Below are 27,067 nucleotides of genomic sequence, written 5' to 3'. Positions count from 1 at the left end.
GTCAGCGCGGTGTTGGGGGTCCACGTCAGCGCGGTGTTGGGGGTCCACGTCAGCGAGGTGTTGGTGGTCCATGTCAGCGAGGTGTCACTGGTCCATGTCAGCGCGGTGTTGGGGGTCCACGTCAGCGCGGTGTCGGGGGTCCACGTCAGCGAGGTGTCGCTGGTCCACGTCAGCGAGGTGTCGCTGGTCCACGTCAGCGAGGTGTCGCTGGTCCACGTCAGCGAGGTGTCGCTGGTCCATGTCAGCGCGGTGTTGCGGGTCCACGTCAGCGCGGTGTTGGGGGTCCAGGTCAGCGAGGTGTTGCGGTTCCACGTCAGCGAGGTGTTGCGGTTCCACGTCAGCGAGGTGTTGGTGGTCCACGTCAGCGAGGTGTTGGGGTTCCACGTCAACGAGGTGTTGCGGGTCCACGTCAGCGAGGTGTTGCGGGTCCACGTCAGCGAGGTGTTGCGGGTCCACGTCAGCGAGGTGTTGCTCCACGTCAGCGAGCTGTCGCTCCATGTCAGCGAGGTGTCGGTGCTCCATGTCAGCGAGGTGTCGGTGCTCCATGTCAGCGAGGTGTCGGTGCTCCATGTCAGCAATGTGTTGGGGTTCCTTGTCAGCGAGGTGTTGGGGGTCCATGTCAGCGAGGTGTCGGTGCTCCATGTCAGCGATGTGTCGGTGCTCCATGTCAGCGATGTGTTGGGGTTCCTTGTCAGCGAGGTGTTGGGCTCCATGTCAGCGAGGTGTTGGGGCTCCATGTCAGCGAGGTGTTGGTGGTCCATGTCAGCGAGGTGTCGGGGCTCCATGTCAGCGAGGTGTTGGTGGTCCATGTCAGCGAGGTGTCGGGGCTCCATGTCAGCGAGGTGTCGGGGCTCCATGTCAGCGAGGTGTCGGGGGTCCACGTCAGCGAGGTGTTGGGGGTGCACGTCAGCGAGTTGTTGGTGGTCCGTGTCAGCGAGGTGTCGGGGCTCCATGTCAGCGAGGTGTCGGGGGTCCATGTCAGTGAGGTGTCGGGGCTCCATGTCAGCGAGGTGTCGGGGCTCCATGTCAGCGAGGTGTCGGGGCTCCATGTCAGCGAGGTGTCGGGGCTCCATGTCAGCGAGGTGTCGGGGCTCCATGTCAGCGAGGTGTCGGGGCTCCATGTCAGCGAGGTGTCGGGGGTCCATGTCAGCGAGGTGTCGGGGCTCCATGTCAGCGAGGTGTCGGGGCTCCATGTCAGCGAGGTGTCGGGGCTCCATGTCAGCGAGGTGTCGGGGGTCCACGTCAGCGAGGTGTTGGGGGTGCACGTCAGCGAGGTGTCGGGGCTCCATGTCAGCGAGGTGTCGGGGCTCCATGTCAGCGAGGTGTCGGGGCTCCATGTCAGCGAGGTGTCGGGGGTCCATGTCAGCGAGGTGTCGGGGCTCCATGTCAGCGAGGTGTCGGGGCTCCATGTCAGCGAGGTGTCGGGGGTCCACGTCAGCGATGTGTTGGGGGTGCACGTCAGCGAGTTGTTGGTGGTCCACGTCAGCGAGGTGTTGGGGGTGCACGTCAGCGAGTTGTTGGTGGTCCATGTCAGCGAGGTGTTGGGGGTGCACGTCAGCACGGTGTTGGGGGTCCACGTCAGCGCGGTGTTGGGGGTCCACGTCAGCGCGGTGTTGGTGGTCCACGTCAGCGAGGTGTTGGGGGTCCATGTCAGTGAGGTGTTGGGGGTCCATGTCAGTGAGGTGTTGGTGGTCCACGTCAGCGCGGTGTTGGTGGTCCACGTCAGCGCGGTGTTGGGGGTCCATGTCAGTGAGGTGTTGGTGGTCCACGTCTGCTGCTTTGATAGATAGATAGATACTTTATTCATCCCCAAGCGGAAATTCAAACATTTCTCCAGTGTCCCATACACTTACTGTAGCAAAACTAATTACATACAGTATTTAACTCAGTATAAATATAATATGCATTTAAAATCACCCTCCCAAAAAGCATTAATAGCTTTTAAAAAGTTCTTAAATAGTTTACTAAAGTGCATTGAATGGTAACTTAAGCTCAGTCCTAACCCCGGCACTTTAACATGTCTTGCCCCTGGTGGTTGAATTGTAGAGCCGAGTGGCGTTGGGGAGTAATGATCTCTTCATCCTGTCTGCGGAGCATTGCATTGACAGCAACCACCACTGAAGCTGCTTCTCCGTCTCTGGATGGTGCTGTGCAGAGGATGTTCAGGGTTTTCCATAATTGACCGTAGCCTATTCAGCACCCTCCACTCTGCCTCCGATGTCATACTCTCCAGTTCTGTGCCCACAACAGAGCCCACCTTCCTTACCAGCTTATTAAGACGTGAGGCGTCCCTCTTCTTAATGCTGCCTCCCCAGCACGCCACCACAAAGAAGAGGGCGCTCTCCACAACTGACCGATAGAACATCTTCAGCATCTCACTACAAACATTGAATGACGCCAGCCTTCTGAGGAAGTACAGTCGACTCTGTGCTTTCCTGCACAGGGCATCTGTGTTGGCAGTCCAGTTTAGCTTCTCGTCTAACTACACTCCCAGATATTTGTAGGTCTTAACCTGCTTCACACATTCTCCATTAATGATCACTGGCTCCATATGAGGTCTAGGTCTCCTAAATTCCACCGCCATCTCCTTGGTCTTGGTGATATTGAGACGCAGATAGTTTGAGTTGCACCATATCACAAAGTCCTGTATCAGTTTCCTATACTCTTCCTCCTGACCATTCCTGACACACCCCACTATGGCCGTGTCATCAGCGAACTTCTGCACATGGCAGGACGCCGATTTATATTGGAAGTCTGATGTGTACAGGGTGAACAGGACCGGAGAGAGCACGGTCCCCTGCGGGGCTCCTGTCAGACCTACAGTCTCCCAACCGCACATACTGAGGTCTGTCTGTCATGTAGTCCGTTATCCAAGCCACCATGTGTGAGTCTACTCCCATCTCCATTAGTTTGTGCCTTATGATCCTGGGCTGGATGGTGTTAAAGGCAATAGAGAAGTCCAGGAATGTAATCCTCACAGCACCACTGACCCTGTCCAGGTGAGAGAGGGATTTGTGCAGCAAGTACGTGATAGCATCCTCCACTCCCACCTTCTCCTGATACGCAAACTGAAGAGGATCCCGGATGAGCCTTTGGTAACATAACTCCAAGGAACTTTAGGTACTCCACATTTTCCACTACCTCTCCATGTATATGGAGGTGGGTGTGTACTCTGTCCTTTAATCTCCTGAAGTCAATGATCATCTCTTTTGTTTTAGAAGCGTTAAGAACCAGTCGTTGCCTTACACCACTCCGTCAGATGATCCACCTCGAGCCTGTAGGCTGTTTCATCCTATTCCGAGATCAGGCCAACCACTGTGGTATCGTCCACAAATATAATAATGGAACTGGAGATGTAGATGGGGGTGCAGTCGTGTGTGAAGAGTATGTAGAGCATAGGGCTCAGCACACAGCCCTGCGGGGTGCCTGTGTTTGAGATGAGGGTGGTGGAGGTGTGCTTACCAACTCTGACTTGCTGTGGTGGGTCTGTGAGAAAGTCCATGACCCATGAGCACAGGGAGGAACCAAGGCCAAGAGAGTTCAGTTTGCTGACCAGTTTATGGGGGATGACTGTGTTAAATGCAGATCTGAAGTCCACAAATAACATCCTCACATAGGTGTTCAGTTCCTCTAAGTGAGTCAGAGCAATATGGAGGGCTGTTGTGATTGCATCCTCTGTGGAGCGGTTTGCCCAGTAGGCAAACTGGTGTTTGTCCAGATCAGGTGGGATTGTTGCCTTACTGTGTGAGAGCACAAGTCTCTCAAAGCACTTCCTGGCAATGGGTGTCAGCACTACAGGGCGATAGTCATTCAGGCACTTCACAGCTGATTTTCTGGGTGCTGGGATGACGGCGGAGGTTTTAAGGTATGTTGGAACAGTGAGAGGTTAAATATACTTGTAAACACCTCAGCAAGCTGGTCGGCACATGCGTTTGGTACCTGGCCGGGCATTCCGTCTGGGCCAGCTGCCTTACTCAGACTCACTTTCCTCAGGGTGGATCTCACCAGATGTTGTTTAAGGACCAGTGTGGACTCATCGTCTGGTGGGTAGTCAGTGGTCAGTGGGTCATCAGTGGAGCAGCCTCCTCCCTCTGAGTATCAAAGTGGGCAAAGAACTGATTTAACATGAGGAGATCTGCAGATGCTGGAAGTTTGAACCACACACACAAAATGCTGGTGGAACACAGCAGGCCAGGCAGCATCTATAGGGAGAAGCGCTGTCGACGAATCGGGCCGAGACCCTTCGTCAGGACAAAGAACTGGTTTAGGTCATCAGGCAGTGTGGTGTCATCATCTGGCAGCAGATTATTGGTTTTGTAGTCTCAGTGCCTTGATGCCTTTCCACGTACTGCAGGGATTGCTGTTATCAAACTGATTTTCAATGCGCAATTTGTATTTGCCCTTTGCATCCCTGATGCCCCTGTAGAGATTTCCCCATGCTTCACTGCAGGCCTGTTAGTCTCCTGACCTGAAGGCCTCATTGCTTTCCCTGAGTAGTGCCCTCACATTGCTGTTAAGCCATGGCTTTTGATTGGGAAACACCTTCATTGTCTTATGCGTTATTACATTTTCTATGCAAAACTTAATATATCCTAGGACTGAACCAGCATATTCCTCCAGGTCCGCTCCCTTTGCAAACAAGCCCTAATCTGTGTTGTCAAAACTGTATTGTAACCTTGAGGTGGCTTCCTCAGACCACACTTGTACTGTCTTGATAGTTGGTTTTACTCTGCAGATCTGTGGTCTGTAAGCTGGTATCATTGTGAGGGAGATATGGTCTGATTGTCCTAGGTGTGCAGATGGGGCAGTTTTGAATGCTCTTTGAATATTTGTGTAGACTAGGTATAGTATGTTATTTTCTCGTGTCGGAGAAATTCATATTTTTGTAAAATATGGGCATGACCAGTTTAAGATCTGTGTGATTGAAGTCCCCTCTACAATGATCACTCTATCCGGGTGAGCCACGGGCTGTTTGTTGGCGTTATCATATAGCTTTTCCAATGCTAACTTAGCTTTAGCTTATGGGTGAACGTATGCAGCCATAATTATTATCGTCATGAATTCCCTCTGGAGAAAGGATGGTCTACACCTTACTGAAAGGAGCTCCAAATCCGTGCACGCAGCAGTGTTTATACACAATGTTCATGGCTGTGCACTAATTATTGTCTATGTAGACACACAGCCCTCCTCCCCTGCTCTTCCCGGAGTCCTTCGTGCAATTGGCCCTGTAAACAGAGTAGACGGCCAGCTTGATAACAGCGTCAGGTACCTTTGGGTTCAGCCAGGTCTCTGTGATGATAGTCGCACAGTGAGGAATGGTTCTCAATCTAATCTCACCCATCTAGTTGGTGAGGGATCTGGCGTTAGCAACAAACAGGTTTGAAAGTGCTGGTCTGTACGGGTTAGCCTTTAGCCTAGCCCTTAGCCCAGCTTGCTTTCCCCGTTTCTGTTTCCTCTCCCTCCGCCGTCTTGCCAGTGGGATTGCAATTCCAAAGGGCTTTGGGGTGCGTAGAATCTCCGGCGGTAAGAGAGTTGTGTTAATTCCGGGATTTGTGTAGTGTTCTCCAGTGAACAGTAGCTGGAATCGATCGTAACTGGTGAGAGCTGCTACTATACTTAGGATACTTAGAACTAAGAAAAATGCGAGGCCGAGAGTGAGCTGAGCGGCTGCTATGTCTGCAAGCACTGCCAATCTTTTCATGCAAGGGTACTTGTGCACATACTCAGCATATCCCACCTTGGTGTGTGGCATAGTTGTGGCAAAGGGACAGGAAAGTATTATAGAAACATAGGAAATAGGTGCAGGAGTAGGCCCTTCGGCCCTTCGAGCCTGCACCTCCATTCAGTCTGATCATGGCTGATCATCCAACTCAGAACCCTGTACCTGCTTTCTCTCCATAACTCCTGATCCCTTTAGCCACAAGGGCCATCTCTAACTTTCTCTTAAATATAGCCAATGAACCGGCCTCAACTCTTTCCTGTGGCAGAGAATTCCACAGATTCACAACTCTCTGTGTGAAGAAGTTTCTCCTCATCTGGGTCCTAAAAGGCTTCCCCTTTATCCTTAAACCGTGACCCCTTGTTCTGGACTTCCCAACATCAGAAACAATCTTCCTGCATCTAGCCTGTCCAATCCCTTTAGAATTTTATACGTTTTAATAAAATCCCCCCTCAATCTTCTAAATTCCAGTGAGTATAAGCCTAGTCTATCCAGTCTTTCTTCATATGAAAGTCCTGCCATTCCAGGAATCAATCTGGTGAACCTTCTCTGTACTCCCTCTATGGCAAGAATGTATTTCCTCAGATTAAGGGATCAAAATTGCACACAATATTCTAGGTGCAGTCTCACCAAGGCCTTGTACAACTGCAGTAGAACCTCCCTGCTCATGTACTCAGATCCTTTTGCTATGAATGCCAACATACCATTTGCTTTTTTCACCGCCTGCTGTACCTGCATGCCCACCTTCAATGACTGGTGTACAATGACACCCAGGTCTCGTTGAATCTCCCCTTTTCCTAATCGGCCACCGTTCAGATAATAATTTGTCTTCCTGTTCTTGCAACCAAAGTGGATAACCTGACATTTATTCACATTAAATTGCATCTGCCATGAATTTTCCCACTCACCTAACCTATCCAAGTCACCCTACATCCTCTTATCATCGCCGCCCAGCTTCGTGTCATCCGCAAACTTGGAGATGCTGCATTTAATTCCCTCGTCTAAATGATTATTATATATTGTAAACAACTGGGGTCCCAGCACTGAGCCTTGCGGTACCCCACTAGTCACTGCCTGCCATTCTGAAAAGGTCCCATTTACTCCCACTGTTTGCTTCCTGTCTGCCAACCAGTTCTCTATCCACATCAATACCATACCCCCAATACCATGTGCTTTAAGTTTGCACACTAATCTCCTGTGTGGGACCTTGTCAAAAGCCTTTTGAAAATCTAAATATACCACATCCACTGGCTCTCCCCTATCCGCTCTACTAGTTACATCTTCAAAAAATTCTATAAGATTCATCAGACATGATTTTCCTTTCACAAATCCATGCTGACTTTGTCCGATGATATCACCTCTTTCCAAATGTGCTGTTATCACATCTTTGATAACCAACTCTAGCATTTTCCCCACCACCGATGTCAGACTAACCAGTCTATAATTCCCCGGATTCTCTCTCCCTCCTTTTTTAAAAAGTGGAGTTACATTAGCCACCCTCCAATCCTCAGGAACTAATCCAGAATCTAAAGAGTTTTGAAAAATTATCACTAATGCATCCACTTTTTCTTGGGCTTCTTCCTTAAGCACTCTGAGATGCAGACCATCTGGCCCTGGGGATTTATCCATCTTTAATCCGTTTAATTTACCTAACACTTCCCTACTAACATGTATTTCCCTCAGTTTCTCCGTCTCACTAGACCCTTGGTCCCTTATTATTTCTGGAAGATTATTTATGTCCTCCTTAGTGAAGACAGAACCAAAATAGTTATTCAATTGATCTGCCATGTCTTTGTTCCCTATGATCAATTCGCCTGTTTCTGACTGTAAAGGACCTACATTTGTCTTGACCAATCTTTTTCTTTTCATGTATCTATAAAAGCTTTTACAGTCAGTTTTTATGTTCCCTGCCAGCTGTCTCTCATAATCTTTTTTCCCTTTCCTAATTAAGCCCTTTGTCCTCCTCTGGTCTCTGAATTTCTCCCAGTCCTCAGGTGTGCCGCTTTTTTTTTGCTAATTTATATATTTCTTCTTTGGATTTGATACTATACCTAATTTCCCTTGTCAGCCATGGGTGCACTACCTTCCCTGGTTTATTCTTTTGCCAAACTGGGATAAACAATAGACAAAATCAGACAGTAGGGGATGTTTTGGCGACAGCACTTGGGGAACTACTAACTAATTACTAATTACTACTACTAACTACAATACCTTTAACCAGTTAAGCCTGGTTTCCTCTGTAAGTTTTGCCAATTTAATTTTTAATGTACCATTTGCCCTCTCCACTATACCTATAGGCTGGGTATGGTGAGAGCAATGGAATTGTTGTTTGATGGATAAGGCATTGCAGCTTTCTCATTTAACTTGTCTACACAGTGGGAACCATTATCTGAACTCATTATTTCTGGTAGCCCATGCTGGGGAATCACTTGCATCAGTATTCTACTTGATGTCAGGGCTTACTTGGAACTTGAAGAGATTTGACATGTCAATAAATATATTCAAAAACTTCTATAGTTGTACTGTGGAGAGCATTCTGACTGGCTGAATCACTATCTGGCATGGAGGGACTACTGCACAGGACCAAAAGAAACTGCAGAAGGTTGTAAATCTAGTCAGCTCCATCTTGGGCACTAGCCTACAAAGTACTCAGTTTACCTTTACGGAGCGGTGTCTCAGAAAGGCAGTGTCCATTATTAAGCACCCCCAGCACCCAGGGCATTCTCTTTTCTCACTGTTACCATCAGGTAAGAGTAATACACAGTATTTCTGATTTTACACGTTTTAAAAAATCTATCCAATATATGTAATTAATTTACTTGTTTATTTATTAAGTTTTATTTTTTTATTATTATTATCTTTCTGTTAGATTATGTATTGTATTGAACAGCTGCTGGTAAGTTAACAAATCTCACGTCACATGCCAGTGATAATAAGCTTGATTCTGGTTATTCGCGGCAAGAATTGTCTCAGTCTATCTTCTAAACACACCTGTGATCACTAAGCAATATTTGTAACAATGCATTCTAGGTAGTTCAATAAAATCAATTTATAAACATTAAAAGGGGCCTCTTTGGTGCCCCCTTTCCCACATTGTTCTTACAGCATATTAAGCATACTTCTGTCCTCTTTGCTGCCACTTGCTGCAATTTTGAATACCGCTATGTTTACAGCAAACTGTTTACCCTTCCCTCCTTTCCGAGGTGGGTACTAGTATGAATATTATCAAGGTGGACTGGTAGAAATTGGGTAGGGACACAGACCTGTCCCGCAGGGGAGTACCAGAAGCCCATGACGGGACCCTCCTTACAGCCCATTTGTGATCATAGTCTGATTTCCTCCTTGGGAGCGAACGACTTGCATGTCAGTCATACCCGTGCTGTCTGAGAGGGTAGGGGGTTTTGGCGGGGCCCAGGTGGAACTATCATTTCGAGTCTCTGGGCTGTGACTTCGGCAACCTCTTCAGCCATGGTGGAGATTTTATCAGTCTGACAGGTATGAGCGGAACGTTTAATGATGGCCGATGTCTTTAGAAGCTGTAAGGCGGTGAGGAGATTCTGTACAAACGTAGCATTGCTAATGGATGTTCTGAGGAGGTGAGGAAACCCTGGTATTCCCAAAGCGCTCCGTAGACATGAGCTACCCCGAGGGTGTATCGAGAGTCACTGTAGATGTTTGCACGTTTGTTGGCAGCCAGGATGCAGGCACGTGAGGGCAAATAACTCAGCTTTTTGTGCTGACACGGCTGGTTGAAAGGCTGCCTGATCGAGCATCGTGTTATCTGTGGCCACAGCATAGCTTGAACATCTCCAACCTTGAGGGCCCGTGAAAGAACTTCCATCGACATACAAGGTTATGTCGGGGTCCTGTAGGGGTTGGTCCGTGAGGTCCTCATGGGTTGTAGTGAGAAATTGATTTCACAGCACGCAATCGGGTTCAGAGTTGTCTGTAACCTGGAGTGGTGACATTAGGAAAGTGGCTGGGTTTGAAGTGGAGCAGTGAGAAAATGTCAGCAGTGGGTTGCTCAGTAAGTCTGTCTCATAGAGATTTGGTCGTGCCTGAGAGAGGTGCTGTGTCTCTCAGGAGGTCAAAAACTCCACCCCCGAGTGGGAAGAGAGCACATTTACAGGCTGATGTTACCAGGGTAACATCTTACTGTCTGATACTGTCTTCCCTGAAACTCCACCCATTGCAGTCTTGGCCTCAGCTGTCTCTGCGTTATCATCATTGTTAGGCCTTTTATGTCCCCTACCACCTCTTCCAAAGAAACTCTCAAGCAACATTTGTTCTTTACTAATTGGGTAGTTGTAGGTTTGTGACTGCCTGATGATCTTGCTTGCGTGACAGAGAATGAGGAAAGGTGCAGCTGACTCACATCATATCATTTCCTCATGGCCTAGTGGCACATGCTTTGTGGCCCAGTGGTTGGGGACCACTGGTTTAGAAGAATGGGCAAAGAAGTGGCAAATGAAATACAATGTTGGAAAGTGTGTGGCCATGCACTTTGGTGGCAGAAATAAATGGGCAGACTTAATTAGATAGAGAATTCAAAATGCAGAGATGCAAATGGACTTGGGAGTCCTTGTGCAAGATTCCCTAAAAGTTAACCTCCAGGTTGAGTTGGTTGTGAAAAAGGCGAATGCAATGTTGGCATTCATTTCTAGAGGTATAGAATATGAGAGCAGGGATGTGATGTTGAGGCTCTATAAGGAACTTGTGAGACCACAATTGGAATATTGTGTGCAGTTTTGGGCTCCTTATTGTCAGAAAGGATATACTGACATTGGGGAAGGTTCAGAGAAGATTCATGAGAATTATTCCAGGAATGAAAGGGTTACCATATGAGGAACATCTGGCGGCTCTTGGACTGTAATCCCCGGAGTTCAGGAGAATAAAGGGGGATCTCATAGAAACATTCCAAATGTAAAAGGTCTGAACAGATTAAATATGACCAAGTTATTTCCCATGGTAGGGGAGTGTAGGACAAGAGGACATGACTTCAGGATTGTGGACGTCCTTTTAGAACTGAGATGCAGAGAAATTACATTAGTCAGAGGGTGGTAAGTTTGTGGAATCTGTTGCCACGAGTGGCTGTGGAGACCAAGTCATTGGGTGCTTCTAAGGCAAGGATAGATTGGGTTTTGATTATCCAGGGCATCACAGGGTATGGGGTGAAAGCTGGGGAGTGGGGAAAGCTGGAAGAATTGAATGGCAGAACAGTCTTGATGGGCTGAATGGCCTACTTCTGCTCCTATATCTTACGGTCTTAAAATTTGAAAATAAATTTATTACCAACATACATATATGTCAGTAGTTACAAACCTGAGATGCATTTTCTTGCGGGAATACTTAACACATTTTAGAAAATAATTTCTGTTAATAGAAAGGGCATTGGTACCAGGCTGTGATGCAGTCAGTCTTTAAAATCTCTTACACATCTGCAGAAGTTTGTCAGAATTTTAGACGTCTTGTTGAATGGACATCGAGCTTCCTCCTAGTGAGGTCAATAATCAGCTCCTTGGTCTTGTTTAACACTATGTGAGAGGTTGTTGTGGTTTCACTCTGCCAGAATTTCTCCCGTACACAGATTTGTCTTTACCTTGGATTTGTTCTGTGACAACAAACTTGAATATGGCATTGGAGCTGTACTTAGCCACACAGTCATAGATGTAAAATGAGTAAAGTAAAAGACTAAGCTCATAGCCTTTTTTACAAAGGAGAGAAAATCTGCAGATGCTGGAAATCCAAGCAGCACACACAAATTGCTGGAGGAACTCAGCAGGCCAGGCAGCATCTGTGGAAAAAAGTACAGTTGATGTTTTGGCCCAAAATGTCAATTTTTTCTCCTTGATACTGCCTGGCTTGCTGTAGCCTGTGCTAACCTGTGCTGAAGGAAATTGTGGAGGAGATGTTGCCAATGCAAACTGAATGGGGTTTAAAAGTGAAGAAATCGAAGATCCAATTTGACAAGGAGGTATTGACACCAAGGTCTTGAAGCTTATTTATTAGTTCCGAGAGGATAATGGTATTGAATGCGCAGCTTTAATCGTCTTGATGTTCTAAGGTTGAGTGAAGAACTAATGACCTATTCTTGGCAAATATTTTGACAGCCAAGGTGAGCTTAGAAGGCATTGAGCTCATCTGCGATTGAAGCCCTGTTGTCACATGTCAGATGATTTAACTTTGTAAGAAGTGATAGTTATCAAGAGTATTTAAGCCCTACCCCAATTTTAGTTTGGGATTGCCATTTGGCCTGTGAGCTGACTTTCCAGGAATTGTACCAGGACCTCAGCAGGTGGCAGATTTCATGCTTTATCCAGGGCTTCTGATTGGAGAAGACTGAATGATTTTGTGGGGACACACTCATCTACATCTGATTTAAAAAATTCCGTGATAACCAAATTGTATTCGTTCAGATCAACAGATGACTTCTTGAACATGGCCCAATCCACTGACAAAAGAATCCCATAGCTGCTTGCCTCTCCTGACCTCCTCTTTGTTGTTCTAATCTGTGGAGCTTTTCTTTTAACCTTTGCTTGTTTTCAGGAAGGAGAAATGATCTGATTAACTGAAATATGGTCTGGGAATGGAATGGTAGGCATTCCTTAGTGAAACAGTGGTCTAGTACATTGGGATATCTGGAACTATCTGGCTATATACTGATGGTATTTGGCAGGGTTTTCTTCAGGCAACACATGCAAATTGCTGGTGGAACACAGCAGGCCAGGCAACATCTATAGGAAGAAGTATAGTTGCCATTTTGGGCTGAGACCCTTCGTCAGGACTAACTAAAAGAAGAGATAGTAAGAGATTTGAAAGTGGGAGGAGAGGGAGAGAGATTTTATCTGACTTCTGTTAATGCCCCCTCCTTACCCCATCCCTTTTCCTTTTTTTTCTTCATTTCTCTCTTTTTTCTCTCTCTGCCCCTCTCACAATCATTCCTTGCCTGCTCTCCATCTCCCTCTGGTGCTCCCCTCCCCCTTTCTCTCGTCTTAGGCCTCCTGTCCTGTGATCCTTTCCCTTCTCCTTTTTGCCAATCACCTTTCCGGCTCTTAGCTTCATCCCTCCCCCTCCTGTCTTCTTCTGTCATTTTGGATTTCCCCATTTGTGTTCCAGGTGACAGAATCGTGTACAACAAAACCACCACACTGGAACACCACTGTGAGTTTATCATTAAACACATGCCTCCACTTTTTGTCTTTCCACATCTTCTCTGTCTAGGTTTTTAAACATCTAAAGGTTTCAATGAGAGGCCTCCTCACCCTTCTGAATTCCAGTGAGTACAGACCCAGAGCCATCAAACATTCCTTGTATGATAACCCTTTCATTCCTGGAATCATCCTTATGAACCTTCTCTGGACACTCCCCTCTCAGACTCTTTCAGGATCTGATCTAGATCAAGGCAACATTCATACCTTTGTTTACTTGTGAGTAAGCAGATCAGCATGGCCCCTGTGAACTCAGTATTCTGAAGTCTGAACAGAGAAATAAAATTTTTCTACAGAATTGATTAGCAGTTATGATATTGTCTATTTTGGAAATTGTGTATATTTGAATTTCTTACTCGCAAAATCAGCTGCCATTTACAACAGGTGTTCAAAATTAATACAAGCTACAAGCTAGGATAACTGATATTTTGTAATTGGTGTGTATGCCTCTCATCATTTGGTTGTAATCTTGAATCAAATTGTCATAAACTGCTACGCAATGAGAAGTTATGCTCATCAGTGACCTTTTGTGTGTCAACCGTTTGCATTCTATCCTTGCCTAGACATTATATTTATGCTTGCCTTACAACTACTTCTGCAATTCTACCATTCTCCTTTTGACCATGTGGTTTCTATCAGCTTCTTCACATGTACTGAAACAGTACATATAGCAAATAATTATGAATTACCCTATTGTGTAGGTAAATCGCAAAAGTATATTAGTGAGCATGTGAGAAAGAAAAAGTTTCTAGGCCACAGGGAAATGAGGTTTAGGACTATTTGGATATTCTGGTAACCAGCATGGATTCATTGAACTGAATGATGTTCTCAAAAATTCAATACATGTTACAGGAATTACCACTAATTGTGTATTCCTTAACTACTTTTTTTCTCAGAATGTCCTTCTTCCAGTGGGAAGCCCAACCATAATGATGTTCTGCTGATTAATTTAGCTTATGTTTCGGATGTTAAAACAATTAGTGATCGCACAGAAATGCCACCACCCTTAGCTTCACTGAATGTTAGCAAGGTAAGAATCTTAACTGAAGAAAAATAACATTCTGAAATTCTTGTTTAGTTTAAGAATAAGGACTCAGCCTATGTGCATTTCAAATAATTCCACCAATCATTTGAAATAAAATTTACCAATTGGTTTGTTCTGAAAATATCTGCATGCAAAATTAACTCATTTATTTTTATGGAGAAAATATAACCTTAAATTTACATGTACTCTCACTAGGGTTTGTACACCAACTTGTTAGCTAGCTCTGATAACAGCCATGTAATTCAGCTAGAGAAGGCCACCTTTCATAAGCAATATATGTCTTGGGCTGATACAGTTTGGGGTTCAATCAAACAGAATGTTCCAAATAAAGGAACTTTGATTTGAGCGAATGCTGTGTAAGTACTCCTCACGAACAGTTATCGGTAGCCCAGAAATGACAGATTGTACACCAGCATAAAATTATAAGGAAGTTGTTAAAGTTGCATGTAAACCATTCTAAATGAACACAAACATTGGAGCTCATTTTTGAGGATGTTGGGTATAGCATTTTACTCATGGCACTGAATTCTTATCACTAACCACTGGAAGAACTTCCCTTCTTGGAATACTTGGTCTCGGGAAGCATTCCTTGCAATAGGGCACCCCCCTTCAGATGGAATCCTCCAGGTTTCTTCCATGATGTTCATTTCTCTGCGCCTCCATTAAAAAGACTGTATACTGGACTACGGTCCTTCAGAAAACTCTTCCTGCCTAGCTCTCTAAAACCTCCTTTTGCATCCCACAATTTTGATTGACTTTTGATCCCACAACAATATGATGTTTTTAACTGCAATTTGAGAAGGATAAGGGCAGATTGGAGGTGTCAGTGTTGCAGTTGAACAGGGGAGACTATGGAGCCATGAGGGAGGAGCTGGCCAAAGTTAACTGGACAGATATCCTAGCAGAAAAGACAGTGGAACAGTAATGGCAGGTATTCTCGGGAATAATGCACAAGGTGCAAAATCAGTTCATCCCCCAGAGAAGGAAGGATTCAAAGGGGGGAAAGGGGCCACAGTGGTTGACAAAGGAAGTCAGAGATTGCATAGCATTAAAAACAAGAAAATATGACAGAGCTAAGGTGAGTGAGAGGACAGATGATTGGGAAGTTTTTAAGGAACAACAGAACTTAACTAAAAAGGCAATACAGAGAGAAAAAATGAGGTACAAATGCAAGCTAGCCAGGAATATAAAGGGGGATAGCAAAAGTTTTTTTAGGTATGTGAAGAGAAAGAAGATAGTTAAGAATAGTGTTGGGCCCTTGAAGAATGAATTGGGTGAAATTGTTATGGGAAACAGAAATGGCAGAAGAATTTAATAAGTACTTTAGTAGTCTTCACTAGGGAAGACACAACCAATCTCCCAGATGTATGGATGGGCCAAGGACATAGGGTAACAGAGGAATTGAAACAGATTGACATTAGGAAGGAAACGGTGATGAGTAGACTGATGGGACTGAAGGCTGACAAATCCCCAGATCCAGATGGTATGCATCCTAGAGTACTAAAGGAGGTGGCCCTGGAAATTGCGGATGCATTGGTAATCATTTTCCAATGTTCCTTAGATTCAGGATCAGTTCCTGAGGATTGGAGAATGCCTAATGTTATCCCACTTTTTAAGAAAGGAGGGAGGGAGAAAACAGAACTATCATCCTGTCAGCCTAACATCAGTAGTGGGGCTAGAGTCCATTATTAAAGATGAAATAGTGGCATATCTAGATAGCAGTGATAGGATTGGGCCGAGCCAGCATGGATTTACTAAGGGCAAATCATGCTTGACTAATTTATTGGAGTTTTTCGAGGATGTAACCAGGAAGTTAGACAAGGGAGATCCAGTGGATGTAGTGTACCTTGATTTTCAGAAGGCATTTGATAAGGTCCCACATGGGAGATTGGTGGGTAAAATCAAAGCTCAGGGCATTGGGGGGAAGATAATGACGTGGTTGGCAGATAGAAAGCAAAGGGTAATGGTGAATGGGTGTTTCTCGGAATGGCAGGTGGTGACTAGTGGGGTGCCACAGGGCTCGGTATTGGGACCACAGCTGTTTATGATTTACGTCAACGATTTAGATGAAGGCATTGAGAATAACATCAGCAAGTTTTCTGATGATACTAGGCTGGGTGACAGTGTGACATGTGATGAGGATGTTAGGAGAATTCAGGGTGACTTGGATAGCTGGGTGAGTGGGCAGATACTTGGCAGATGGCGTTTAATGTGAATAAGTGTGAGGTTATCCACTTTGGGAGTAAGAACAGGAAGGCAGATTATTATCTGAACGGTGTAAAGTTAGTTAAGGGAGAAATACAAAGAGATCTAGGAGTCCTTGTTCATCAGTCACTGAAGGTGAATGAGCAAGTGCAGCAGGCAGTGAAGAAGGCTAATGGAATGTTGGCCTTTATTACAAAGGGAATTGAGTACAAGAGCAAGGAAATCCTCTTGCATTTGTACATGGCCCTGGTGAGACCACACTTGGAGTACTGTGTACAGTTTTGGTCTCCAGGGTTAAGGAAGGACATCCTGGCTGTAGAGGAAGTGCAGCTTAGATTCACAAGGTTAATTCTTGGGATGTCAGGACTGTCTTACGCAGAGAGGTTAGAGAGACTGGGCTTGTACACGCTGGAATTAAGGAGATTGAGAGGGGATCTGATTGCAACATATAAGATTATTATGGGATTGGACAAGATAGAGGCAGGAAATATGTTCCAGATGCTGGGAGAGTCCAGTACCAGAGGGCATGGTTTGAGAATAAGGGGTAGGTCATTTAGGACAGAGTTAAAGAAAATCTTCTTCTCCCAGAGAGTTGTGGGGGTCTAGAATGCACTGCCTTGGAAGGCAGTGGAGGCCAATTCTCTAGATGCTTTCAAGAAGGAGCTAGATAGGTATCATGGATAGGAGAATCAAGGGATATGGGGACAATGCAGTAACTGGGTATTGATAGTAGATGATCAGCCATGATCTCAGAATGGCGGTGCAGGCTCGAAGAGCCGAATGGTCTACTTCTGCACCTATTGACTATTCCTAAGTTGGATAGCATGGCACCTTATTTTTAGCTGTAGCCAAAATACTCTTTCCAGCAAGACACATTACTTTTACAGAAGACTGCTAAAATAACTGCACAACAGTAGAAATTTTACCCAAAGCATTACCTTCTCCATCCCCGTCCCGTACCCCACACACACATCTAAGATAATCATATTCCCATGACTTTGAAATGTGTTAAATTAAATAACAACACAGTATTCAAATGGATTTTGTGATTCCAGGACCCTCAATCCATTGCCTTTCTGGTTTTTTTTTCTCTAGCAGGTTCTCTTACTATTTGTAGGCTCTGGGTCAACATGTACTTCTTGCTTTAGGGATAGAAGGTGATTTTGATGGAGAATTTTGACAGGACCCTTTCCATCCTCTAATTTCACCCGGAAAAGAGGCAAATTTAACATTTGGTTCTCGATGATATAAGATCTGGACATCAAGTAGTTGGCCAACTGATACTTCCCTGATAGCCCCAAATTTCTTATTGAAACTGTCTCCAGTTATCAGTTGAGAGAATTAGTCATTGGATTATATCTCCTATTGTTTCTTTAATTTTGCTTGGTAGCAGATGCCACTGCTAGCTCATTAATCTTTTTGCAGTTCTTTCCTCCTGTCAGACAAACACTAGAGATAGATCTTCTGTAGAAAGTTTTCACCACTGCTCCAAAACAAAGATCTACAGGTAATCTCACTTCGTGCCCAACATCAAATAATATGGCGAGTATCCGGGAGTTTCAGTCTGTGTACAGTTGTAGCAGTGGATCGGATGCTTAATATGCTGACTCCATTTGATCTTTTTGCTGATAACCAGGGTCCTGTACCGGCGTGGTCCTTGACTTCTTGACTCTAAGCATGATCAGTAATTTGTGTATGAGCCGACTCTCAAAATCTCTTTCCTAATTGCTGTGTATCAGTTTGGGAAGGCCATAATGAACAATGAACAATTAACACTTCTGCAAATGTGGATGCTCTCTGATCCTTAGAGCGGAAGACTTGAGCAAATCTAGTGTAGTGATCTGTGATGACCTAGACACTTACAATTTACTGGAGTCAGGCTATATGGAGAAGAAATCCATACACACTAAATCAAGTAGCTGTGCACTCTAAATGAGATAATGAAGCAACTCTCATAAGCAGCATTTTCCTCTGAACGCAAAACTTACATATACTTCAACCTCAGACTTCATTTGGAGGCAATAGAACTGGTCTTGGACTAATCTGTAGATCTTGTCAAACCCCAGATGACCTGAATCATCATGGTGATTTTAACACAATCCTCTGATGACTCTCAGGATCAAAAAACAGCTGGCAACACTAAGACCAGTCTGTAGGTGACACGACCCTGAGTAAAACTCTGTACTTCAATTCTAGTTTGTCGCAGTCTCTCATCAGTAGGAGCTTGGTAAGCCTTTTTGTCTTTCCAACGGGATATCCCCTTTGACAACAGATGACCAACTGGCACCTGCTCAGGGTCATCTCACTGGGCTGCAGCCAATTCCACAAGACTTAAACTGCCTAATATCCAGAGAGGTCAAGTTGCAATAAACTTGTGAAATGTCTTGACTAGAAGCTCCCAAATGATCCATAGCTCTACCACTCCATCGCCTTGCCTTTGATTTCCCCACTGCTGTGCATTGGCATGTTGCTTCAACACCAGAGGCAGGAATGACTTCCCACTCTCCGTCCATTCCCATCACTGCATACCACACCTCAGGACAAAGCATTCCATATCAATTTTCTGATGGCTCGGCAGATATTTAAGGCTGAAATCATAGGCATATGATGCTACCAACCAGATGTAAATCCATATAAATTAGTGATTTGTTGTCAGTTCTCACCTTGAACTGAACATAATATAGATAGTCATTTAGTTTAACCCGTCATAGCTTATTTCAGAAGCTCATTTGTGGGTAGGGTAGGAGGATGACAGACATTGGCTCACAAAAGCAACAGGTCTGAACGATTTATCTTGTTTCTATTATGGAACACCTCATAAGCCCTCTTGTCTGGCATCAGTATGCAGAATGGCAACTGGGGGGGTTGCAAAGGCCTGCACAGGTACTTTTGTCAGCATCTCTTTCAGCAACTGAAATGCCTCTTCATATTTTGCAAGCCAACTTTCCCTATAAGGCTCTGAAGGGCTGTTAATCCTTGCCTTCTTCTCTGTTCATTCTCCTTTCTTTCTTCCACTAGTAATTACACAGAAGCTGATTTAAAGAGTAGCTTTTGAGTAGTCCTTTGCAAATTTCCAGTTGTACCCACAAGAATCCAAGGAATGAGTGTAAGCATTCCATCCCTTGAGACTATGTGCCTGATACAGTTGACAGATGTCTTGCAGAACTGGCACTTGTCCAGTGACAATTTTAACTCTTCAGCTTTCAGGTGGCCTGGCGTCTTCAGTAGTCTTGTTTAGTGATCTTCCGAACGCAGTGAGATCATTCAAATACACTACTACTTCAAGCAAGCTCATATCCCCAACAGTTCTCGATGGCACGTTGGAGAGTAGCTGGTGCTCCTGATATGCCCTGGGGCATTCTTTCAAACTGAAAGAATCCAGGTGGACATATAAATGCCATCTTCTCTTTGTCAGCTTCACTTGTGGGCATCTGATAAGGCCTGATACTTAGATCCAACACTGAACCACTTTGGTTCACTCAGGCAGGTCAGCACATCCTTTATCTGTGGAACAGTATACTGGTCGGGGACCGTACATTGGTTCAGTGTCCTATTAGCAACACACACTTGTACCTTCCCATTCTTCTTCCTCACCACCACTATTGGTGACATATTGGGAAACTGTGATTGATAATTCCAACTTCTTTAAGTTTTAGCAGATGTTGCTGAACATCTTCTACATCCACTGATGTTAACCATTGACCTTTCTCTAAAAGGGATTTCCTCTGTCACTCTAATAGTGTAGCAGGTACTCTTGGAGCAACTAACATCAAACTTGGGAGACATCTTTGAGCTTCAACATCTTCTCAGTCAGTCTCCTTTTCCATTCCTCAGACACCGGAGAACCGCCCAAGTTGAGTGACTTTTCTGTTAACTTCCCCAACTCAAGAACTGTCTCTCCTGGTTTTCTCAATGCAAAACTTGTTATTACTCTCACAGGGAAAAGTATGCTAGACTGAGGGTAACCTCTCTCTCTGAGGTGTTCCTGACAATCACTCTCATCTTGTTCATGTGGATAGCTGAAGCTTTCTTCAGTTCAGGTCTCTCTAACAGTCCAACAGGTAAGTGTGACTCTTCGTGATCCTCTGGAGCAACTATCAGGAGAACCTCGACTTTGGGCATTCCAGAGAATTTGGGGCTTCCAATCTGTCTAGCTGCCTGCCTAGGATGTAACATGATGCGTTTACTGGTTGTACCTAATAGTTCCTCATTTATGCTCATCATAAATTATGATGAGGAAATTGCACCTTCTCAACAGCTGCTCTGTACACAAGCGGAATGGATAAAATTTTCAAAAATTTCTCTCTGTTTCTCTCCTTGCAAGCTTCCATGATCCTTCTTACAATGGGAGTATTTGTTCCCACAATAATGGAATATTCACTTTTTAACCAATTCTGGATGACCAATACTAAGGGTTTCAATTACTCCAACATAGCTTTCCAAAAACTCCAGTTTCAACGACAAGTCATCATTTAAAGCAATTCCTGTGGAAGTTTACTGCAGAGTTTGAGGGAACACTTTGAAAAGCCCCGAGAATTTATCCACCCTAATTTGCCTAGTTTACAAATAGCTCCTCCTCTGTAATCTGTGTAGAGTGTGTGACCTTAATGCTGCTTTGACTCACCTCTATAGATTGTGTCCTACTCCTGAATGAATACAGGTGCAAAAAAATCCTTTGTAAGATTTCCCCCATCTCCTTTGGCTCCACTCAGATTACCATTTCAGTATTCCAGATGACCAGTTTTGTCCCTTGGAATCCTTTTGCACTGAATATATCTGTGGAAGCCCTTAGGATTCTTCTTCACCTTGTCTGCTGGAGAAACTCATGCTTTCTTTTAGCCCTCTTGATTTCATTCTTGTGTTGCTTTACATTTCTTCTCAAGTACCTCATTGTTACTACTTATACATGCTATGCATCTCCTTTTTCTTTACAGTGCCTCAATTTCTCTCAAAAATCAAGACTCCATAGATGTTATCCTTGCATTTTTATTCTAACAAGAACATTTAAAGTTTCGCTTTTAAAGGCTTCCCATTTATTAAATACACCTTGCCAGAAAACAGCCTGTCCCAATCCATGCTTGCTGATCCTTTCTGATACCATCAAAATTGGCTCTTCTCCAATTTAGAACCTTAACTGGAGGACCAAACCCATAATTTTCCATAATTACCTTGAAACTAATGGTATTATCACTAAATGCAAAATGTTCCCCTACACCAGGGGTCAGCAACCCGCGGCTCTGGAGCTGCATGTGACTCTTTCATCTCTGTGCTGCGGCTCCCCGTGGTTTGTTAGTTCTTGAAATGTAATTCGAAATTTGAAGATTATGGTGATCTTGTACAATCTAAAAACGTTGTGGAGACCCCATTTCCTGGCACATCCGAACCTGCTCACAATTAGCCACCGTTCCGGCTAAGGGAGTTAGCCTACGGGGGTTTGTGAATACGTGTTTTTTGGAGCATCCGTGCCCATGGGCGGCGGGTTGAGGGAGGCTTTAAAGCAAGGCTGTTTAGTTCGAATAAAGTTACCTTTGACTGCAGTGTCGTTATTTTAGCGCTGCGTGTAGCGCTACACCGCTACAATGTGTTTTTTATCGCTATTAATATACATCACCACTGCCAATGCCTGACACCCGCCAGTGCGCGCTTTCTTTTAATTCTTCGATCCAAGGTAGGCTAACTATGGAGTAACCTTCAACCCAATGGACATTTTTCAGAGTTCAAAATGTTTTTGTTGCATGCAGAAATGTAATTTCATTTTCTCTGCAGGAGTTCATCAATTTCATAAATGCAACACATTATAGTTTGTTTATACATAGTATAAAGGCAAAAAAAACCGTTATGCAGTGTTATTTCATTTTAAATGTCAAACGGGTTTTGTGGCTCCCAGTGTTTTCCTTTCTGTGGGAAATGGGTCCATATTGGCTCTTTCAGTGGTAAACATTGCCGACCCCTGCCCTACACAAACTTCTGTCCCCTGCTCTGTCTCATTTCCTAACAAGATCCAGTATCGCACACTCTCTTTCTGGGACTTCTGCGTACTAATTAAAGAAGCTTTCCTGTACATATTTGACAAGCGCTAACCCATTTAGACCTTAATGAGTCTGGGAGTCCCAGTCAATATGTAGAAAGAAAAATCACCTACTTTCACAACCTTTTGTTCCTTGCAACAGTCTGCAGTCTGTCTACAGACATGCTTCTGTATATCCCAAGTATTGTTGGTAATCCATAATATAATCCCAGTATATCCTTATTATTCAGTTCTACTCACAAAGCCTTACTAGTCTGAGCAACTAATTTTCATAACTAATGTGCTACCCCTCCCCCTTTAATCCCTTTGTTGTACCATGTCTAAGGCAACAGAACCCAGGAACTTATCTTCTAAAGGCTACAATGTCTTACTTCCATGTGCCTTTCTACAATACTCCTTAAAATGAAATTAACAGATCATTAGTCCCACCATGCTCAACCTTTGATTTCTGACTTTGTAGGCTTAACAATATCTTTCTCCACAATCACTCCATTATCTGTTCTAGTGCTGTGGTTCCCTCCCCCCTGCAATTCTACTTTAACTCCCCACAGAGCACTTGGAAATCTTTCCGCTAGGCTATTAATTCCCCTTTTAATTCAGGCACCATCTGTTTCTTCTGTACAGGTCCTAGCTTCTTTGGAAGAGAGCCCAATGATCCAGAAATTTGAAACTCTCCATCCTGCACCACTTCAGTAGCATGAGACTTGGTTAACAATCCTGAGATCACAAACCTGGAGGCATCTTAGAAACCAGGAATATAGTTCTTATCCATAGAATCTTCTTTCTGTTCCCCAAACCAGTGGATCCTCTTATCACTACAGCTCACGTCTTGTTGTACTGAGCTAAACTCGGATATCTGACAGCTGTAGCTTTTCCCTGCTAGGACATTGAGTTGCTCCCCTCCATCCTGTTGCCTCCAATCAGTATCCAAAGTGGTGAACTGTTATTGAAATGAATGGGATACTCTGGACTGGCTGCCTCGCCCCATTTCCCAATTCTGACAGTCACCCTATGGTCTCCCTGCCTTCCAACAAGAGTATTCCATTATTCTGCTTGGCATTCCCACTGCTCTAAATCTGCCAATGGCCTACACCTTTGAAGCCTAGATGAAAGGATACCCAAAACCTCATCTCACCACTTCCAACACTGTCCTACTCACAGAGTGGCAGTTCCACTTAATCCTAACTTACTATTATTGGATTTTGCAGAAGTATAGAAAAAACTTGATCATTTCTGGATAGGTACTAAATCATTCCTTTACAATTAGTAAGACTACACATCCAGACTAATTAGTAAATATTACTGCTGCAAATAAAAGGTACATCCATGAATTATACAGGCAATTCTCAACTTGCATTGGACTTTGACTCAAGAACATCATTCATAAGCCAAATTTATAGAAATGGTCGCAGAAACAATAGCGAAGTATAGCCGCCAGTTGGCCTCTTTGACTTTGAAGTGACTTTGCTCAGTGCTCCCAGCTCTTCTCTGCCTTTCCCAGACTCTGATTTTTTGGATTATGGATCGTGGAGAGCGGCATATGGAAAATCCTCATTCCACCAGGCAGAAGCTGTCTGCCTGAAGTCTTATAGCGACTGGTATTTTTATCCCCGTCCATTTTACTGATCTATGAAATGCTCAGTTGTATATATGGATGTCAGTAAATCGGGTATTCATAACATGGCAAGGATCTTCATTTCATAGATGTTCGGCTTGATAGATTTTCCCATTTCTAAAGGAATTTAATGCATGAATTACTTTAAATAGAATTTATCAGCTATTTTCAACCTTGGAATGTGTTCTGCTTAAGCTTTACAGTTGCAATCTTGCTGGCTTCTGTTTCTATTTTACATGTGGTAATTCTTACCCTAGTCTGCATTTTTGACTATGCAATGTTAAAAATTTAAGTGCAAAATTACCAGAATTCTTTACAACAGGAGTCGTCAATCTTTTTGCCTCCGTGGGCCGGATCACATATTAATGAGTGGACGGTGGGCTGGATAAATGCCATAAAAAACTTGAAATATAGGAATTATCCATTTAAATATGTCTTGCCTCAAATTAATCAATAACACATGCTAGAAAATCATTTGTGCTTAACCAAGGATGCCAATTAATAATCAAAGAACTCAGTTGTGATTTATTTCAATCAAAGCATCTTTTGAATCTTATGAACATGATTCATTGAAGAGTGGTAAATTAAGTATAATAAATAAGAATTTTAATGCAAATGGTAGATAAATCAATGTGACAATGCTGTTTGTTGCGTGAAAGCTTCTTAATATTGGGTGTCAGACTTGTCAATCTTGTTCTTAAATGGATCTTGGTGTGCTTCATTTTTGAAAATAATTGCTCATACAGATAAGTGCTGCCAAACAGTGATGCCATCTTTTTTGCATGATCCGCTAAGTTAGGATACTTCCCACTTGGATGAATATATTTTCTATAAAAGACAAGCACTGACACATCTTCAGAATGAAATTTTGATCTCAATACGTTGTCACACTGCATCTCAATCAATTCCATTTGAAAAATTTCTAATGCATTGTCCACTTCCACATCAAATGGAGTAGCAAACAGCTTGAACTCATTTGCATGCAAGCAAAAATTAGCAAAACAAGATGAAAAATCTTTTCTCAGTTCTTGGACCATATTTACAAAAATGCCTGGATCTTGTGCATTATTTTTTTTCAAAAGTGGGAAAATGTGCACTATTTCCTTTTTGAAGCTGGTACTCCCACAATTGCAGCTTTCTTTCAAAGGCCACAGTATGACCGTACATCTCATGTATCAGCTGATTTTTTCCCTTGAAGTTGTAAATTTAAGTTATTTAAATGAGGTGGAACGTTCACAAGAAATACCAAGATTGCAAGCCAGTCAGGATCACGAAAATGTGAAGCATCTTCATTTTTGATTTCAAGGAGTATTGCCACCTCTTCATGCAATGCAAATACTCTTTCCAGCATTGATCTTCGGCTAAGCCAACGTACATTGCAGAAATAAGCCAGATCCCCATATTCTGCCTCCGTATCCAACAAAAACTGCTGAGGCAACACACACAAAATGCTGGTGGAACTCAGCAGGCCAGGCGGCATCTATAGGGAGAAGCACTGTTGACGTTACAGGCTGAAACCCTTCGTCAGGACAGGTCTCGGCCTGAAACATTGACAGTGCTTCTCCCAATAGATGCTGCCTAGCCTGCTGCGTTCCACCAGCATTTTGGTGTGCTGCTTGAATTTCCAGCATCTGCAGATGTCCTTGTGCTTTTTAAAAAAACTGCTGAAACTATTGATGATTTCATCCATGAGATACTGCCTTCACAACAATGTCCAAAACATCCTTTAATTTCAAAGACTTGGCACATAATGCCTCTTGATGGATAATGCAATGAATTTTTACCAGTTTCTGTGTGATTCCAAGGTTTTCCATTTGTCCTTGCAGCAATCGATGATGCTTTTTTTCTGTCCCACCATTGTTGGTGCCCCATCAGTTGTGATGCCGATTAGCTTCGACACAATAAGTTTCATTTCTGACATCATTTTCAACAAAGCTTCAAAAATGTCTGCTCCAGTAACCATGTCCTTCATATAAATTAATTAATAAACTTCAAAAATTTGAAAAGTTGAGGTCACTCCTTGCACAAACGCTGCAAGTTGAGCAGTATCTCTCAAGTCTGTGCTCTCATTAAGCACAATTGTAAAAACGTGCAATTCGTTGCAGGCATTCCTTAAACAACTTAAGGTCTGCTGACATTTCTTCAACTCGCTGTGCGATCATTCTTGCTGACAGGCTGATAGATGCAAATAAAGGTTTCAGGACAAACAATATCCACTGCCCTTAAACATTCTTTGACAAACTCTCCATTTGTAAAAGGCTTTATCTTTTTTGTAATATGTTTTGAGACTTTGTAGCTGCCATGGGTATTTCTTTCAATTTCACTGCTTTTCTTCAAAAAAAAATGTTTGTTTTCCGAAAATAGTCTTCATTTGCTCAATTTCATCTTTCCTTGCTTGCCCAGTAAACTTGTTAAAATTTCCACTATGGCAGGTCTCGTAATGTCGCCTGATATTTGCCATCTTCTTCATAGCAACATTTTCTAGGCAGATGAGACAAACTATTTTCCCAGCTTGCATGATGAAGAAATAATCTAGTGTCAAGTGTCTTGGAAATTTCAGCACTCAGTGTCTACCTTCCTGCGGTTTGCATTCGTTGCCATTGGAATTTTTTTCTTTAATTTTATTTTGAAATGTGAGTTATTCAACAAATATTGTAGCACATGTAACTATCTGGATTCAGCATGGATTTCTTGTTAAAACACAGTGACACTGTTTCTGTTTACAAATTTGAATGATCCCATCTGAAAACCTGCACGTGCATGCAGAGTATATAATACATATTGATAAGGTAGTCTGCCTTCCTGTCATTCATACATACCAGTGTTTGGTTTGGAACATAACGGAACCTGGGGCCAGTGTATCAAGACGCCATGCATGTCCATCAGTGTGGTCATGTGAAACACTCAGAATAAGGAAAAGCAGAGTATCCCAATATTTGCTCAAGGGCCGAATCTGGCCTGTGGGCCATAGGTTGCCTGCCCTTGCTTTACAACTTATCTGTACATTTATTTGCAGCAGTGATAGCTACTAAATAATGATTTGGAATTGGTGTCCTTTTAGTCAGTTTGGTTGAGAAATAATTTAGCACATATGTGGTATTGAATTAGGCTGTTCTGAGCACCTATTTACTGGATAAATGGAATTACAGTCGGCCCTCCTTATCAGCGAGGCATTGGTTCTGGGACCCCACGTGAATACCAAAATTCGCGGATGCTCAAGTTCCTTATTCAACCAGTCTCAATGCAG

General features: G+C 43.7%; 2 protein-coding genes across 3 annotated transcripts in view; one reads left to right on the top strand and one right to left on the bottom strand.

The window, feature by feature from the left end:
- The window catches only part of LOC132386007 (uncharacterized), a 258,441-nt gene that overhangs the window by 109,481 nt on the left and 121,893 nt on the right, over nt 1-27,067 (bottom strand). The gene's annotated exons all lie outside the window — the stretch shown is intronic.
- LOC132386005 (protein LSM12 homolog A-like) overlaps nt 1-27,067 on the top strand; it is a 174,274-nt gene that overhangs the window by 35,056 nt on the left and 112,151 nt on the right. For both annotated transcript variants that reach the window (XM_059958255.1, XM_059958250.1), the window contains exon 2: nt 13,824-13,957. In XM_059958255.1, coding sequence (XP_059814238.1) covers nt 13,824-13,957 — 134 coding nt within the window. The remainder of the gene's footprint in view (nt 1-13,823; nt 13,958-27,067) is intronic.

Source organism: Hypanus sabinus (assembly GCF_030144855.1).
Source record: "Hypanus sabinus isolate sHypSab1 chromosome Y unlocalized genomic scaffold, sHypSab1.hap1 SUPER_Y_unloc_10, whole genome shotgun sequence".
NCBI lineage: Eukaryota > Metazoa > Chordata > Chondrichthyes > Myliobatiformes > Dasyatidae > Hypanus > Hypanus sabinus.
This window is presented reverse-complemented; position numbering and strand designations above follow the sequence as displayed.